Genomic DNA, 16146 nt, shown 5'->3' with positions numbered 1-16146 from the left:
TGGAATCTATATGGGTAGAGCTGCAGAACACCAAAGGGCAAAAAACGTTAGTGGGAGTTGTGTACAGACCTCCAAACAGTAGTAGTGATGTTGGGGAGGGCATCAAACAGGAAATTAGGGGTGCATGCAATAAAGGTGCAGCAGTTATAATGGGTGACTTTAATATGCACATAGATTGGGCTAGCCAAACTGGAAGCAATACGGTGGAGGAGGATTTCCCTGGAATGCATAAGGGATGGTTTTCTAGACCAATATGTCGAGGAACCAACTAGGGGGGAGGCCATCTTAGACTGGGTGTTGTGTAATGAGAGAGGATTAATTAGCAATCTCGTTGTGCGAGGCCCCTTGGGGAAGAGTGACCATAATATGGTAGAATTCTGCATTAGGATGGAGAATGAAACAGTTAATTCAGAGACCATGGTCCAGAACTTAAAGAAGGGTAACTTTGAAGGTATGAGGCGTGAATTGGCTAGGATAGATTGGCGAATGATACTTAAGGGGTTGACTGTGGATGGGCAATGGCAGACATTTAGAGACCGCATGGATGAACTACAACAATTGTACATTCCTGTCTGGCGTAAAAATAAAAAAGGGAAGGTGGCTCAACCGTGGCTATCAAGGGAAATCAGGGATAGTATTAAAGCCAAGGAAGTGGCATACAAATTGGCCAGAAATAGCAGCGAACCCGGGGACTGGGAGAAATTTAGAACTCAGCAGAGGAGGACAAAGGGTTTGATTAGGGCAGGGAAAATGGAGTACGAGAAGAAGCTTGCAGGGAACATTAAGACGGATTGCAAAAGTTTCTACAGGTATGTAAAGAGAAAAAGTTTAGTAAAGACAAACATAGGTCCCCTGCAGTCAGAATCAGGGGAAGTCATAACAGGGGACAAAGAAATGGCAGACCAATTGAACAAGTACTTTGGTTCGGTATTCACTAAGGAGGACACAAACAACCTTCCATATATAAAAGGGGTCAGAGGGTCTAGTAAGGAGGAGGAACTGAGGGAAATCCTTATTAGTCAGGAAATTGTGTTGGGGAAATTGATGGGATTGAAGGCCGATAAATCCCCAGGGCCTGATGGACTGCATCCCAGAGTACTTAAGGAGATGGCCTTGGAAATAGCGGATGCATTGACAGTCATTTTCCAACATTCCATTGATTCTGGATCAGTTCCTATTGAGTGGTGGGTAGCCAATGTAACCCCACTTTTTAAAAAAGGAGGGAGAGAGAAAACAGGGAATTATAGACCGGTCAGCCTGACCTCAGTAGTGGGTAAAATGATGGAATCAATTATTAAGGATGTCATAGCAGCACATTTGAAAAGAGATGACATGATAGGTCCAAGTCAGCATGGATTTGTGAAAGGGAAATCATGCTTGATAAATCTTCTGGAATTTTTTGAGGATGTTTCCAGTAGAGTGGACAAGGGAGAACCAGTTGATGTGGTATATTTGGACTTTCAGAAGGCTTTCGACAAGGTCCCACACAAGGGATTAATGTGCAAAGTTAAAGAACATGGGATTGGGGGTAGTGTGCTGACGTGGATTGAGAACTGGTTGGCAGACAGGAAGCAAAGAGTAGGAGTAAATGGGTACTTTTCAGAATGGCAGGCAGTGACTAGTGGGGTACCGCAAGGTTCTGTGCTGGGGCCCCAGCTGTTTACACTGTACATTAATGATTTAGACGAGGGGATTAAATGTAGTATCTCCAAATTTGCGGATGACACTAAGTTGGGTGGCAGTGTGAGCTGCGAGGAGGATGCTATGAGGCTGCAGAGTGACTTGGATAGGTTAGGTGAGTGGGCAAATGCATGGCAGATGAAGTATAATGTGGATAAATGTGAGGTTATCCACTTTGGTGGTAAAAACAGAGAGAAAGACTATTATCTGAATGGTGACAGATTAGGAAAAGGGAAGGTGCAACGAGACCTGGGTGTCATGGTACATCAGTCATTGAAGGTTGGCATGCAGGTACAGCAGGCGGTTAAGAAAGCAAATGGCATGTTGGCCTTCATAGCGAGGGGATTTGAGTACAGGGGCAGGGAGGTGTTGCTACATTTGTACAGGGCCTTGGTGAGGCCACACCTGGAGTATTGTGTACAGTTTTGGTCTCCTAACTTGAGGAAGGACATTCTTGCTATTGAGGGAGTGCAGCGAAGGTTCACCAGACTGATTCCCGGGATGGTGGGACTGACCTATCAAGAAAGACTGGATCAACTGGGCTTGTATTCACTGGAGTTCAGAAGAATGAGAGGGGACCTCATAGAAACGTTTAAAATTCTGATGGGTTTAGACAGGTTAGATGCAGGAAAAATGTTCCCAATGTTGGGGAAGTCCAGAACCAGAGGTCACAGTCTAAGGATAAGGGGTAAGCCATTTAGGACCGAGATGAGGAGAAACTTCTTCACCCAGAGTGGTGAACCTGTGGAATTCTCTACCACAGAAAGTTGTTGAGGCCAATTCACTAAATATATTCAAAAGGGAGTTAGATGAAGTCCTTACTACTAAGGGGATCAAGGGGTATGGCGAGAAAGCAGGAAGGGGGTACTGAAGTTGCATGTTCAGCCATGAACTCATTGAATGGCGGTGCAGGCTAGAAGGGCCGAATGGCCTACTCCTGCACCTATTTTCTATGTTTCCATGTTTCTATGTTTCTAAGTGGATAATGTCAGTGCCCACCTCTGGATGCGGGATGAAGCATTGGTATTGATACCTTTGTTTTCAGAGAATAGTGAAATGAGCGGCTTGTGATCTGTCTCCAGTTCAAACCGCAGACCAAACAGGTACTGATGCATCTTTTTAACCCCATACACACAGGCTGGTGCTTCTTTCTCTACCATGCTGTAGGCTCTTTCCGCTTTAGACAAACGTTTTGAAGCATACGCGACTGGTTGAAGTTTACCCGACTCATTAGTTTGTTGGAATACGCAACCAATTCCATATGACGAAGCATCACAGGCCAATACTAAACGTTTACGTGGGTCATAATGTACCAGCAGTTTGTTTGAGCAAAGCAGATTAGTGGATTTCTCAAAAGCTCTGTCTTGAGACGCACCTCACACTCAGTTGTCGCCTTTGCTTAGCAGCATGTGCAGTGGTTCTAATAAGGTGCTCAATTTAGGTAGGAAGTTACCTAAGTAGTTGAGTAGGCCCAGGAACGAACGCAGTTCCGTCACATTTTACAGCTTGGATGCATTCTTGATGGCCTTGGTTTTTGCATTCGTAAGCCTGATACTGTCAGCAGCAATTTTACCCCCCACGAATTTGACCACTGGTGCCATGAAGATGCACTTTGAGCGTTTCAGTCTGAGTCCCACTTTGTCCAGTTGATGTAGAACCTCTTCCAGGTTGTTCAGATGTTCCTCGGAGTTACGACCTGTAATCAGGATGTCATCTTGGAACACAACGGTTCTGGGAACGGACTTCAGTGGACTCTCCATGTTCCTCTGAAATATTGCAGCTGAGCGAATTCCCAAAGGGCACCTGTGATAAGTAAATAGTCCTTTATGCGTGTTAATGCACGTAAGTCTCTTCGACTTCTCGACCAGCTTCTGTGTCATGTAGGCCAACGTCAAGTCCAGTTTGGTGAACGACTTCCCCCCGGCTAGCGTTGCAAACAAGTCATCAGCCTTCGGTAACTGGTACTGATTCTGTTTCAAAATCCTGTTGATCGTAGCCTTGTAGTCTCCACAGATTCTGACTGTGCCGTCACTTTTCAGCACAGGAACAATGGGGCTGGCCCATTCAGTAAATTCAACCGATGTTATGATCCCTTCACCCTGGAGTCTGTCCAGTTCGATTTCGACCTTCTCCCTCATCATATACGGAACTGCCCGAGCTTTATGATGGACGGGTCTTGCATCCGAGTCCACATGGATCTGCACCTTGGCTCCCGTGAAGTTGCCAGTGCCTGGTTCGAACAGCGAGGGGAACTTGCTCAGTACTTGGGCACATGTATCTTTCTCCGATGACAATGCCTTGATGTCATTCCAACCGCATCTGATTTTTTCAATCCAGTTCCTGCCGAACAGCGTTGGGCCATTGCCTAGGACAATCCATAGCGGTAACTTGTGAACTGCACTGTCATACGACAATTTAATTGTGGCACTGCCAATCACTGTTATGAATTCTTTGGTGTACGTGCGCAACTTGGCATTGACTGGACTCAGCCTGAGCCTCACAGCCTTAGTATCCCACAGTTTGTCGAATGCCCTCTGGCTCATTATTGATTGACTCGCCCTCGTGTCCAGTTCCATCGATACCGGCACCCCATTAAATTTCACGTTGATCATTATCAGTTTGCTCTTAGTTAGGAATGAGTACAGTCCATACAATTCCTCCTCTGGTATCTCGGATTGCTTATCCAGATCCGCACTAGTCTGAGCATCATCCTCCACGTGGTATGTCGCAGCACGCGTGCTCATCTGCGGACACTTGCGCTGGAGATGCCCCACTCTCTTAGCAACTATATTGCTTAAATCGGCACTGCTGGTGCCGCTGATTTCCCTCATAACACTAACACGGAGAAATCGGATGCCTTCCCGCTGGCGGACTTTGGGCAACCACAGGTTTCGCGTACACAGTCGGGTAGGCCCTGCCATGTGCCACTCTGCTGAACGCCGAATCAATCATATTTACAGTACTTGCTGAGTTTTGATTTTTTACTGATATCTGCTTTAGACTTCTATCCGTCGTCATGTATAACTGAGCGATCGTGATGGCCTGTTCAAGTCCAACGTCTCCACCGCCAGTCGTTTACTCAGGATCACCTCATGGTTGATGCCGATTATAAAGAAGTCCCGCAGCATGTCTGCCAACACAGCCCTGAACTTACACGGTCCCGCCAAACATCTCAGATCGGCAATGAATTCCGCTGCATTCTGGCCCTCTGAGCGAACGTGCGTGTAAAATCTGTATCTCGAGATGATGATGCCTTCGTCTGGCTTAAAGTGGTCTTGTACTAGTGTACACAATTCTTCATATGTCTTCTCTGTTGGACTCACAGGCAGGAGTCGATTCTTTATCAGACCGTAAATTTTTGGACCACAAACCGTGAGGAACACCGCCCAGCGCCGATCTGTGTCGCCGAACTCCTCCATTTTTTTGGCCACGAAGAACTGGCTGAAACGGCTCACAAAGTCTGCCCAATCTTCTCCTTCCACGAATCGCTCCAACAATCCAATTATGCTCATTTTTGCACGCAAAAGTTCTTGTTGCCTCGTCGCCAAATGTTGTGTATGCAATAACTGTTAGACTGAGTACTGTTTAACTCCAAGAGGTATAACCTTGGCTCTGCTTTAAGGCCCAAAGTGACTAATATGCAAAATTGCTGGCCTTTTATACTTGGGCTGCACACATGTGCGTGCAGCCCAATGGCCTCCAACAATGTCGCCATCTAGTGGCTAGTGATCCCAAAGGTACATACCTGACAGGTTTAGAGGATTTGAGGGGAAATTTTTTCACCTAGAGGGTGGTGGGTGTCTGGAATTCACTGCCTGAAAGGGTGGTAGAGGCAGAAACCCTCACCACATTTAGGCCCCAAGTTTCCACATGATTTGCTCCTGATTTTTAGGAGCAACTGGTGTAGAACGGAGTATCTTAGAAATCGGAATTCTCGTCATTTAGTTTGCTCCAGTTCTAGTCAGTTAGAACAGTTTCACTTTGGAACAGAATTTTTTTTTCAAAAGGGGGCGTGTCCGGCCACTTACGCCTGATTTCAAAGTTTCGTGAGTGAAAACTTACTCCAAACTAACTTAAAATGGAGTAAGTGAAGATTTTTGTACGCTCGAAAAAACCTTGTCTACACTTTAGAAAATCAAGCGTAGGTTACAAATCAGGCGTAGGGAATGGTGGGGGGGGGGGGGGGGGGGTTTAAAGGGAAGTTTACAAACATTAAACACTTCAATTTTACAAATAAAGAGCCATCATCAATAATAAATGATATGGTACATCAGTCATTGAAATTTGGCATACAGGTGCAGCAGGCGGTGAAGAAGGCACATGGTATGCTGGAGCGGGAGCGGGAGCAGGAGTCGGGCCGGGTTGGGTCCGGGGGGGGTGGGAGAGAGCGGGAGCAGGAGTCAGGTCGGGTCCAGTCAGCGGGGGGAGCGGGAGCGGGAGCGGGAGTTGGGTCGGGGGAGCGGGAGCAGGAGTCGGGTCGGGTCCGGGGTGGGGGGGGGGGGGGGAGCGGGAGCGGGAGTTGGGTCGGGTCCAGTCGGGGAAGGGGTGGGGGGGGGGAGCGGGAGCGGGGGTCGGGGGGGGGGGAAGCGGGTGTTAGGTCTGGTCCGGGGGGGGAAGCGGGAGTCGAGTCGGATCCGGAGGAAGCAGGAGCTTATTCACACAGCCCCAGTGAGGCCATTCGGCCAGGGGTAGGGGCTGCGTGCTTCGGGCCCCTCCCACACAGTTTCGGGTGCCTGGAGCTACTGCACTGTAGCGCGCATGTGCAGAGGTCCCGGCACTGTTTTCAGCGCAGGGACCTTGCTCCGCTCCCTACAGCTCCTGTTGCGCTGCGCCGAGGGCCAGAGGACCTGCAGGGAGGTGGAGAATATGGAGGGTTTTTTTAGGCACACTTTGTGGCGCGAAAAACGGGCATCCAGGTCGGGACTGCGCCGTTCTAAGCGCGGCTCGAAACTTGGGCCCATAAAAAGTACTTTGATGTGCACCTGAAGAGCCGCAACCTACAAGGCAACAGACCAAGAGCTGGAAAGTGAGATTAGGCTGGATAGCTCTTTGTTGGTCAGCGCAGACACGATGGGCCGAAATGGCCTCCTTCCATGCTTCTATGAACCGCACTGCCCTCATCCACCCTCTGTGTTACCTCATTTAAAAAACTCAATCAAGTTAGTCAAACATGATTTTCCCTTATTTATATCAGCTGTGGCTCAGTGGGTAGCACACTCACCTCTGAGTCAGACGGATGTGGGTTCAAGCCCCACTCTAGGAATTTGAGCACATAAATGTAAGCTGACACTCCAGTGCAGTGTTGAGGGAGTGCTGCACTGTTGGAGTTGCCGTCTTTTGGATGAGACATTAAACCAAGGCCCAGCCTGCCCCCTCAGGTGGACGTAAAAGATTCCATGGCACTATTTTGAAAAAGAGCAGGGGAATTATCTGCAGTGTCCTGGCCAATATTTATCCCTCAATCAACATTAAAAAAAAACAGATTATCTGTAATTATCACATTGGTGTTTGTGGGAGTTTGCTGTGCGCAAGTTGGCTGCTGCATTTCCCACATTACAACAGTGATTACATTCCAAAAGTATTTCATTGGTTGTAAAACGCTTTGAGATGTCCGGCACTATAGAAATGCAAGTCTTTTTTTCTTTAACAAATCCGTGCCATTTCTCCTTTATTAGTCCTTGCTTGTCCAGGTGGCTGTTAATTGTCTCGCAGATTATTGTTTCTAAAAGCTTACCCATCAATGTTAAACTGTAATTTCCAGGTTTATCCTTCTCCCCTTTTTTGAAGAAGTGTATAACATTTGAAATCCTCTAGTTGTTTGGCACCACCCCTGTATCTAATGAGGATTGAAGATTGTGGCCAGTACCTCTGCAATTCTACCCTTACTTCCCTCAGCAACCTTGTCCTCTTCCTTGGTAGACAATGACAAAGTATTCATTTAGTAACTCAGCCATGTCTTCTCCCTCCACCAGTTCTCCATTTTGGTCTCTAATCAGCCCCACTGCTCCTCTGACAACCCTTTTACTGCTAAAATGCCTATAGAAGGCCTTTGGATTCCCCTTTATGTTAGCTGCCAATCTATTATTGTACTGTCCCTTTGTCCCTCCTATTTCCTTTTCCACTTCTCCTCTACATTTTATATCCTGTCTCTCCCTTGTATTTTCAAGCTGGCATCTGTCAACGCCCCCTTTTTCTGCTTCATCTTACTGTTCAACTCCTTCATCCAGGGAGCTCTGGCTTTGGTTGCCCTCCCTTTCCCCCTTGTAGGAATGTACCTAAACTATATCTGCACCATCTCCTCTTTAAAGGCCACCCAGTGCTCCATTACATTTTTGCCTGCCAGTCTTTGACTTCAATTTACCTGGGCTAGGTTCCTCCTCAGTTCGCTAAAATTATCCCTCTTCCAGTTTAGTATTTTTATTCTAGATTGCTCCTTGTCCTTCTCCATAACTAATCTAAACCTTTTGATACTATGATCACTATTCCTGAGATGCTCTCCAACTATGACATTCTTCACTTGACCCACTTCATTCCCCAGGACTAGCTCCAGCAATGCTTCTTTCCTCATTAGGCAGGAAACATACTGAACACACTTCAGAAATTCCTCCCCTTCACTGCCCTTAACACAATTATTGCCCCATTCAATATTGGGGTAGTTAAAGTCTCCCTTTATCACTACCCTATACTTATTGCACCTCACATTATAGGTTCTTGTAATTTCTTGTCAAATCTGCTCCTCTATCTCCTTCCCACTACTTGATGAACTATAAAACACTAAGTATTGTAATAGGTTCTTTATTATTTCTCAACTCCAACCAAATAGATTCTGTCCTTGATCCCTCAAGGTTAGTATCAGTTTCTAGCACTAATATTTTCTTTAATCAAAACTGCTACCCTTCTTTTTCCCGAATACCATGTACCCAGGAATATTAAGAAATCCAATCCTCCCCCATTTTGAGCCAGGTCTCAGTTATCACCATTACATCAGATTCCCACTATAGCTATTTGTGCCTGCAGCTCACCAACCTTATTAACCACACTTTATGCATTTACACACATGTATTCCAAACCTAACTTGGACCTCTTTGTATTTTTTATGATCCCACCTAATTCTGTATTATTCCTAAATCTAACTGTCTCTCCCAGTACTCTGTGCACTTTGTTACTACTTTCTAATACTAAATCCTAGTATCCAACCCCCTGGTGAATTAGTTTAAACCACATTTTGTTTTCATCACATATAGAACAATTGTGTGCATCTGGTTTCAGTTTTGGCAATGTAATTTGCATTTGTTGTTTGCAAAATAATTGTTTAAAGGCATAAATTGCACTTTCACTCCGTGGTAATAAATTATGCAAATTAATAATTCAATACAACATTGAAAGTTTGATATTTTATACATAATATGTCCTGGAAGTAATGTTAGGGATTTGCTTTTAGAATGGATACATATTTCAAAAGAGACTCTTGACACCACCAGTCTTTCTGAAGCAACAGCAGTATGCAGAATGTCTGAATAAACAGATGAAAGAGAAAAGGCAAAGAGAGAACAGAAAGAAACAGGATGAAGAGTTTCTGGATCGCTTGGAACAAGTGCAGTTAGCTGAAGAGTATGTTTTTTCAATTTGTTCTTGGGATGTGGGCTACACAGGCAGTATTTATTGGCTCAATTAAAATGCTGTAGTTCATGCATTGCTGCTGACGGGTCCACACACATCAACTTCTCAATTGTATTGTCAAGGGAAGAAGCAAAGTGGTATGAAAAAATTGGTGGACATATTGCCCAGTGCTGCTCTTGTACACCTTCTAGTAGCTGACTGAACAGCAACATTGGAAGGGACTTGAGCACAGATAACAAAAAGGGTAGCGGGGGAATAAATAAATGATTCAAAAATAAGTTTGGAATACTTTCACTGTTGTGATGATAATTATAGGATGCCTCGGACAGATTGTTGGCTCTATAGATTCATTTCCACACCAAAAGCAACTGCGATGTTTTGCTAAGTAATGTATCTTTTCTATACAAAGTCCCTGTTGTTTATCACGTTTATCTTTGCTAACCTCCACTGGATGCCAGCCTAATTGTATTGATTTAAAAATCATATTCACCTCTACAAATCTCTATATAGTCTTGCCCCATTCTACTTTGGTAACCTCCTCCAGCCCTATGTCCTAGCCTGCATGCACTGCGCTTCCAACTGTGGTGTGCTGCGCTACATACTCTCTGCTCTACCATCACAGCAGGGCTTGAATTTTCTTGCTAAAGCCTTCCACTTTGCCCCATCTCTCTCTACCTTCACCTTTAAAAGCCTAATCAAACCAACTCTTTGACCATGTCTTTGGTAAGCTTCCCAAGCTCTTGTTTGGTGTATGTTCTTTCCTGTGAAGTACCTTGAGATGTTTTTCTGTTTTAAAGGCATTAGGTAAATAGCATGTTATGTTTGTCAATATATTTTTGTTTTTAATTTATATGGAATTCTTTGTGTGTTATGAACCATTTTGGATCTGCATTTTGTTTTATGCCAAATTACAAACTGACCCAAATATGTTTTTCTAAGGAACATCTTTTGATTTACAGTCTTGCTGCCCAGAGAGAACAGTATCTTAAGGAGAAGCATGAACAAACAGAGGCCTATAAGAAAGCACTGGATGTACAGGTAAATAATTAAGAAATATATTTTGTGTGAAATTTGGGATGCACAATTTGAATTTAATGAACATTTAGCGTCTGGCGAGATGAGCCGCTAAATGTTGCTGAATTGGGATCTTCGTCTGAAAGAAATGTGCGGGGTGGTATCAGAGGCATGATTCACCTCCGCTGGGCAGTAGTGCGGCGCGAGGCTCAGCGCTGTGCTGTCCATGTCAGCTCTGATGCATCACAATGTCCCTCCCCTTTTAAAGGTTCCACCCTTTCTTTTAAACTCTGCAGCGCTTTTCTGGTGCCCACTGGGCCACCAGGGAGGGTTTCGGCCGGACCAGCAGCCTGGCACCCAAGGAGAGGTGCTGGGTTGCAAGTTAACGGCCCGGAAGAACCAGTGGGTGCCATTATTGGGCCGACTGCAAAGTTGGCCCACAAAAAAAAGATGCCGGCCGCGGCGCAAGGTCCTCCCCTTTAAGGACGGCTGGGGTGCCCTAGCCATGGCAGTCGTTGGCATCTCCCCACGCCAATCTTGCATCCCGCGGGGCAATTTCCCCTGCCACGTGTGCCCCCGCCCGGTGCGTAAAGTAAGGGGCGAGCGCTAACGGGTAATCAAGAAAATAAAACGGATCAGCAGCGGAAAAAACAAAGTACGTTTTCCCCCACCACCTCACCTTTAAGTTTCGCCCTGGTAGCGGCCGGCCGCCGGTGCTTTTGCTCGTTGCTGCTGCAGGGGACTGAAGTGAATTTCGAGGCTAGGGCGTTAACGGAGTGATGTGTGTGGTGATGGTGTCACAATGGCGGGAGTTGTCGGCATCACATTTGGGCGGCAAGGCATTTGCCTGGGGCGCTAATGGGAGGCGCAAATGCACCCAATTTCTAGCTCTAAGAGTTTAGTTGTTATTCTAAAAATGTAGTATCACCCAGAAAAATTGTCAGCAATATTGTTCTATCCACCAACTTAATTGGACCTACTTCGAGGCCACATTTACTGTGTATCTGGATCATGTGATACCTGGATTGGACTACATGATGCTGTTATTATGTATTCTATTGCCAATACAACTATGCCTCTTGACCTCTTGATTAGTACAAAACATTACCTGAATATAAATTTAACAAAGATTAAACACAGCAGAAGAAGCCTGTGCAGGAATGAGCTGACCTAGCTTGATAATGTTAGGTCAGCTCATTTAAATATTTGTCTGACACTGTCGATATACCTCTGGAGCATGGGGTGGAGGAAAGAGGAAAACTGGTTGCAATTTCAGGCACCAGGGGTCAGAAAAGGGCAGCTAGTTGTCGGTACAGTGGCCAGGGTGACGGAGAGGCATGAGTGTCATGGGATCAGGGGATACCGACCGGCTAGTGGTAGGAGCACAGCTGGCAATAGTGATGTGGGCACCAGGCAGGGAATTTTTCAAAATTGGAGTCCATCAGAGCAAAAGGCTGACTGAAGATTCTAATGTAATTTTTATCCCATCATCAAAGAAGTAATTGGGTTTGAACCATCTTCTTTAAGATGGGTGTGTAGATGAACTAGTTAGTATTTTTTTCAGGTCCTTGTACATTGATAATATAGGGAAAAGGAACCCAATGAATTTGAACATATGAACATAAGAACATAAGAATTAGGAACAGGAGTAGGCCATCTAGCCCCTCGAGCCTGCTCCGCCATTCAAAAAGATCATGGCTGATTTGGCCGTGGACTCAGCTCCACTGACCCGCCCGCTCCCCGTAACCCTTAATTCCCTTATTGGTTAAAAATCTATCTATCTGTGACTTGAATACATTCAATGAGCTAGCCTCAACTGCTTCCTTGGGCAGAGAATTCCACAGATTCACAAACCTCTGGGAGAAGAAATTCCTTCTCAACTCGGTTTTAAATTGGCTCCCCCGTATTTTGAGGCTGTGCCCCCTAGTTCTAGTCTCCCCGACAAGTGGAAACAATCTCTCTGCCTCTATCTTGTCTATCCCTTTCATTATTTTAAATGTTTCGAGAAGATGACCCCTCATCCTTCTGAACTCCAACGAGTAAAGACCCAGTCTACTCAATCTATCAGCATAAGGTAACCCCCTCATCTCCGGAATCAGCCTAGTGAATCGTCTCTGTACCCCCTCCAAAGCTAGTATATCCTTCCTTAAGTAAGGTGACCAAAACTGCACGCAGTACTCCAGGTGCGGCCTCACCAATACCCTGTACAGTTGCAGCAAGACCTCCCTGCTTTTGTACTCATCCCTCTCGCAATGAAGGTCAACATTCCATTCGCCTTCCTGATTACCTGCTGCACCTGCAAACTAACTTTTTGGGATTCATGCACAAGGACCCCCAGGTCCCTCTGCACCGCAGCATGTTGTAATTTCTCCCCATTCAAATAATATTCCCTTTTACTGTTTTTTTTCCTAAGGTGGATGACCTCACAATTTCCGACATTGTATTCCATCTGCCAAACCTTAGCCCATTCGCTTAACCTATCTAAATCTCTTTGCAGCCTCTCTGCGTCCTCTACACAACCCGCTTTCCCACTAATCTTTGTGTCATCTGCAAATTTTGTTACACTACACTCTGTCCCCTCTTCCAGGTCATCTATGAATATTGTAAACAGTTGTGGTCCCAGCACCGATCCCTGTGGCACACCACTAACCACCGATTTCCAACCCGAAAAGGACCCATTTATCCCGACTCTCTGCTTTCTGTTAGCCTGCCAATTCTCGATCCATGCTAATACATTTCCTCTGACTCCGCGTACCTTTATCTTCTGCAGTAACCTTTTGTGTGGCACCTTATCGAATGCCTTTTGAAAATCTAAATACACCACATCCATCGGTACACCTCTATCCACCATGCTCGTTATATCCTCAAAGAATTCCAGTAAATTAGTTAAACATGATTTCCCCTTCATGAATCCATGCTGCGTCTGCTTGATTGCACTATTCCTATCTCGATGTCCCGCTATTTCTTCCTTAATGATAGCTTCAAGCATTTTCCCCACTACAGATGTTAAACTAACCGGCCTATAGTTACCTGCCTTTTGTCTGCCCCCTTTTTAAAACAGAGGCGTTACATTAGCTGCTTTCCAATCCGCTGGTACCTCCCCAGAGTCCAGAGAATTTTGGTGGATTATAACGAATGCATCTGCTATAACTTCCGCCATCTCTTTTAATACTCTGGGATGCATTTCATCAGGACCAGGGGACTTGTCTACCTTGAGTCCCATTAGCCTGTCCAGCACTACCCCCCTAGTGATAGATATTGTCTCAAGGTCCTCACTTCCCACATTCCTGTGACCAGCAATTTTTGGCATGGTTTTTGTGTTTTCCATTGTGAAGACCAAAGCAAAATAATTGTTTAAGGTCTCAGCCATTTCCACATTTCCCATTATTAAATCCCCCTTCTCATCTTCTGAGGGACCAACATTTACTTTAGTCACTCTTTTCCGTTTTATATATCTGTAAAAGCTTTTACTATCCATTTTTATGTTTTGCGCAAGATTACCTTCGTAATCTATCTTTCCTTTCTTTATTGTTTTCTTAGTCATTCTTTGCTGTCGTTTAAAATGTTCCCAATCTTCTAGTTTCCCGCTAACCTTGGCCACCTTATACGCATTGGTTTTTAATTTGATACTCTCCTTTATTTCCTTGGTTATCCACGGCTGGTTATCCCTTCTCTTACCGCCCTTCTTTTTCACTGGAATATATTTTTGTTGAGCACTATGAAAGAGCTCCTTAAAAGTCCTCCACTGTTCCTCAATTGTGCCACCATTTAGTCTGTGTTTCCAGTCTACTTTAGCCAACTCTGCCCTCATCCCACTGTAGTCCCCTTTGTTTAAGCATAGTATGCTCGTTTGAGACACTACTTCCTCACCCTCAATCTGTATTACAAATTCAACCATACTGTGATCACTCATTCAGAGAGGATCTTTTACTTGGCGATCATTTATTATTCCTGTCTCATTACACAGGACCAGATCTAAGATAGCTTACTCCCTTGTAGGTTCTGTAACATAAGAAACAATCCCGTATGCATTCTATGAATTCCTCCTCCAGGCTACCCCGTGCGATTTGATTTGACCAATCGATATGTAGGTTAAAATCCCCCATGATTACTGCCGTTCTTTTTTCACATGCCTCCATTATTCCCTTGATTATTGCCCGCCCCACCGTGAAGTTATTATTTGGGGGCCTATAAACTACGCCCACCAGTGACTTTTTCCCCTTACTATCTCTAATCTCCACCCACAATGATTCAACATTTTGATCATTAGAGCCAATATCGTCTCTCACAACTGCCCTGAAATCATCCTTTATTAACAGAGCTACCCCACCTCCTTTCCCTTCTTGTCTATCTTTCTGAATCGTCAGATACCCCTGTATGTTTAATTCCCAGTCTTGGCCACCCTGCAACCACGTTTCTGTAATGGCCACCAAATCATACCCATTTGTAATGATTTGTGCCGTCAACTCATTTACCTTATTTCGAATGCTGCGTGCGTTTAGGTAGAGTGTTTTAATACTAGTTTTTAAACCATGATTTTTAGTTTTGACCCCTCCTGCAGCCCCTTTATATTCAGTGGCCCTTTTTGTTTTTTGTCTTGGGTTTCTCTGCCCTCCACTTTTACTCATCTCCTTTCTGTCTTTTGCTTTTGTCTCCTTTTTGTTTCCCTCTGTCTCCCTGTATTGGTTCCCATCCCCCTGCCATATTAGTTTAACTCCTCCCCAACAGCACTAGCAAACTAGGACATTGGTTCCGGTCCTGCCTAGGTGCAGACCGTCCGGTTTGTACTGGTCCCACCTCCCCCAGAACCGGTTCCAATGCCCCAGGAATTTGAATCCCTCCCTGCTGCACCACTGCTCAAGCCACGTATTCATCTGAGCTATCCTGCGATTCTTACTCTGACTAGCACGTGGCACTGGTAGCAATCCCGAGATTACTATTTTTGAGGTCATACGTTTTAATTTAGCTCCTAGCATTTAATTTAGCTCCTAGCTCCTGAGGGCATAAGGTGCCTGGCATTGGATTAGCAGTCCCACATATGTAACCAAATGATGGTGATTTTTCCATTTTTATGTATCGATGTCATCATCCTTTGAATGAAGGTTGGAATAGACATAACAACAAAGTCACCCTCCTGTCAGTAACCAGCTGCAATGACCACCTAACCAGTCAGAAAATACATAAGTTACAAACATTTTAAATGTGCTGCCAAAATATGCCACAGTGACTTTCTGGTTAATTCTATGATCAGCTTGGTTCCTTTCCAAACTTTTTCAGAGATGGTCATTATGTAATAGAGCAGAAATTAGGAAATGAACTCTTAACAGATTCATATGACATTCCTCAGTTTTAACAGTCCTCTATTTTAACAGGCAATTGCTTCCGTTAAAAGATAAATGCCATATTAATCTCGTAAGCGTTAATATGGTCAGCAATAATTTGTACTCTTAGGTGCATTATTTTTTATGTAATTAAAATGCGCCCTAATTTAAAAAACCATGCACAATAAATGTTTTTGTTACTTTTTAATATTATTTAAATATTTATCAAAATTCTCGCACATTATTTGTCCTTACACAAGTTTCTATCCATTGAACATAGGAAAGCTATAAAACGGGGGACAAATTTCCTATTGCCTCATTTGGGGCACTAATTTTTAAAAGTTTGAAAAGTTAGCACCAGGCATTAACGATTTCAAACTTAAAAAAAAAATCACTGTTTGTGCTCCAAGAAGGAAGTGGAAAGCTAAATCAAGCACTCCACTTCCTTCTCAGAGTGCAATGGGCAGCAGGCAGGGTGGAGACCTCAGCAGCGCTGCACACTGGGCTTTGC

General features: G+C 44.7%; 1 protein-coding gene across 1 annotated transcript in view; it reads left to right on the top strand.

Annotated features, from left to right (window-relative positions):
- Window positions 1-16146, top strand: part of LOC139275067 (coiled-coil domain-containing protein 81-like) — a 214617-nt gene that overhangs the window by 181290 nt on the left and 17181 nt on the right. The window contains exons 11-12 of the mRNA XM_070892012.1: window positions 9122-9291; window positions 10260-10338. Coding sequence (XP_070748113.1) covers window positions 9122-9291; window positions 10260-10338 — 249 coding nt within the window. The remainder of the gene's footprint in view (window positions 1-9121; window positions 9292-10259; window positions 10339-16146) is intronic.

Source organism: Pristiophorus japonicus, chromosome 10, assembly GCF_044704955.1.
Source record: "Pristiophorus japonicus isolate sPriJap1 chromosome 10, sPriJap1.hap1, whole genome shotgun sequence".
NCBI classification, from domain to species: domain Eukaryota; kingdom Metazoa; phylum Chordata; class Chondrichthyes; family Pristiophoridae; genus Pristiophorus; species Pristiophorus japonicus.
Note: the sequence above shows the minus strand (reverse complement) of the source record. Positions and strands in the feature narration are given on the sequence as shown.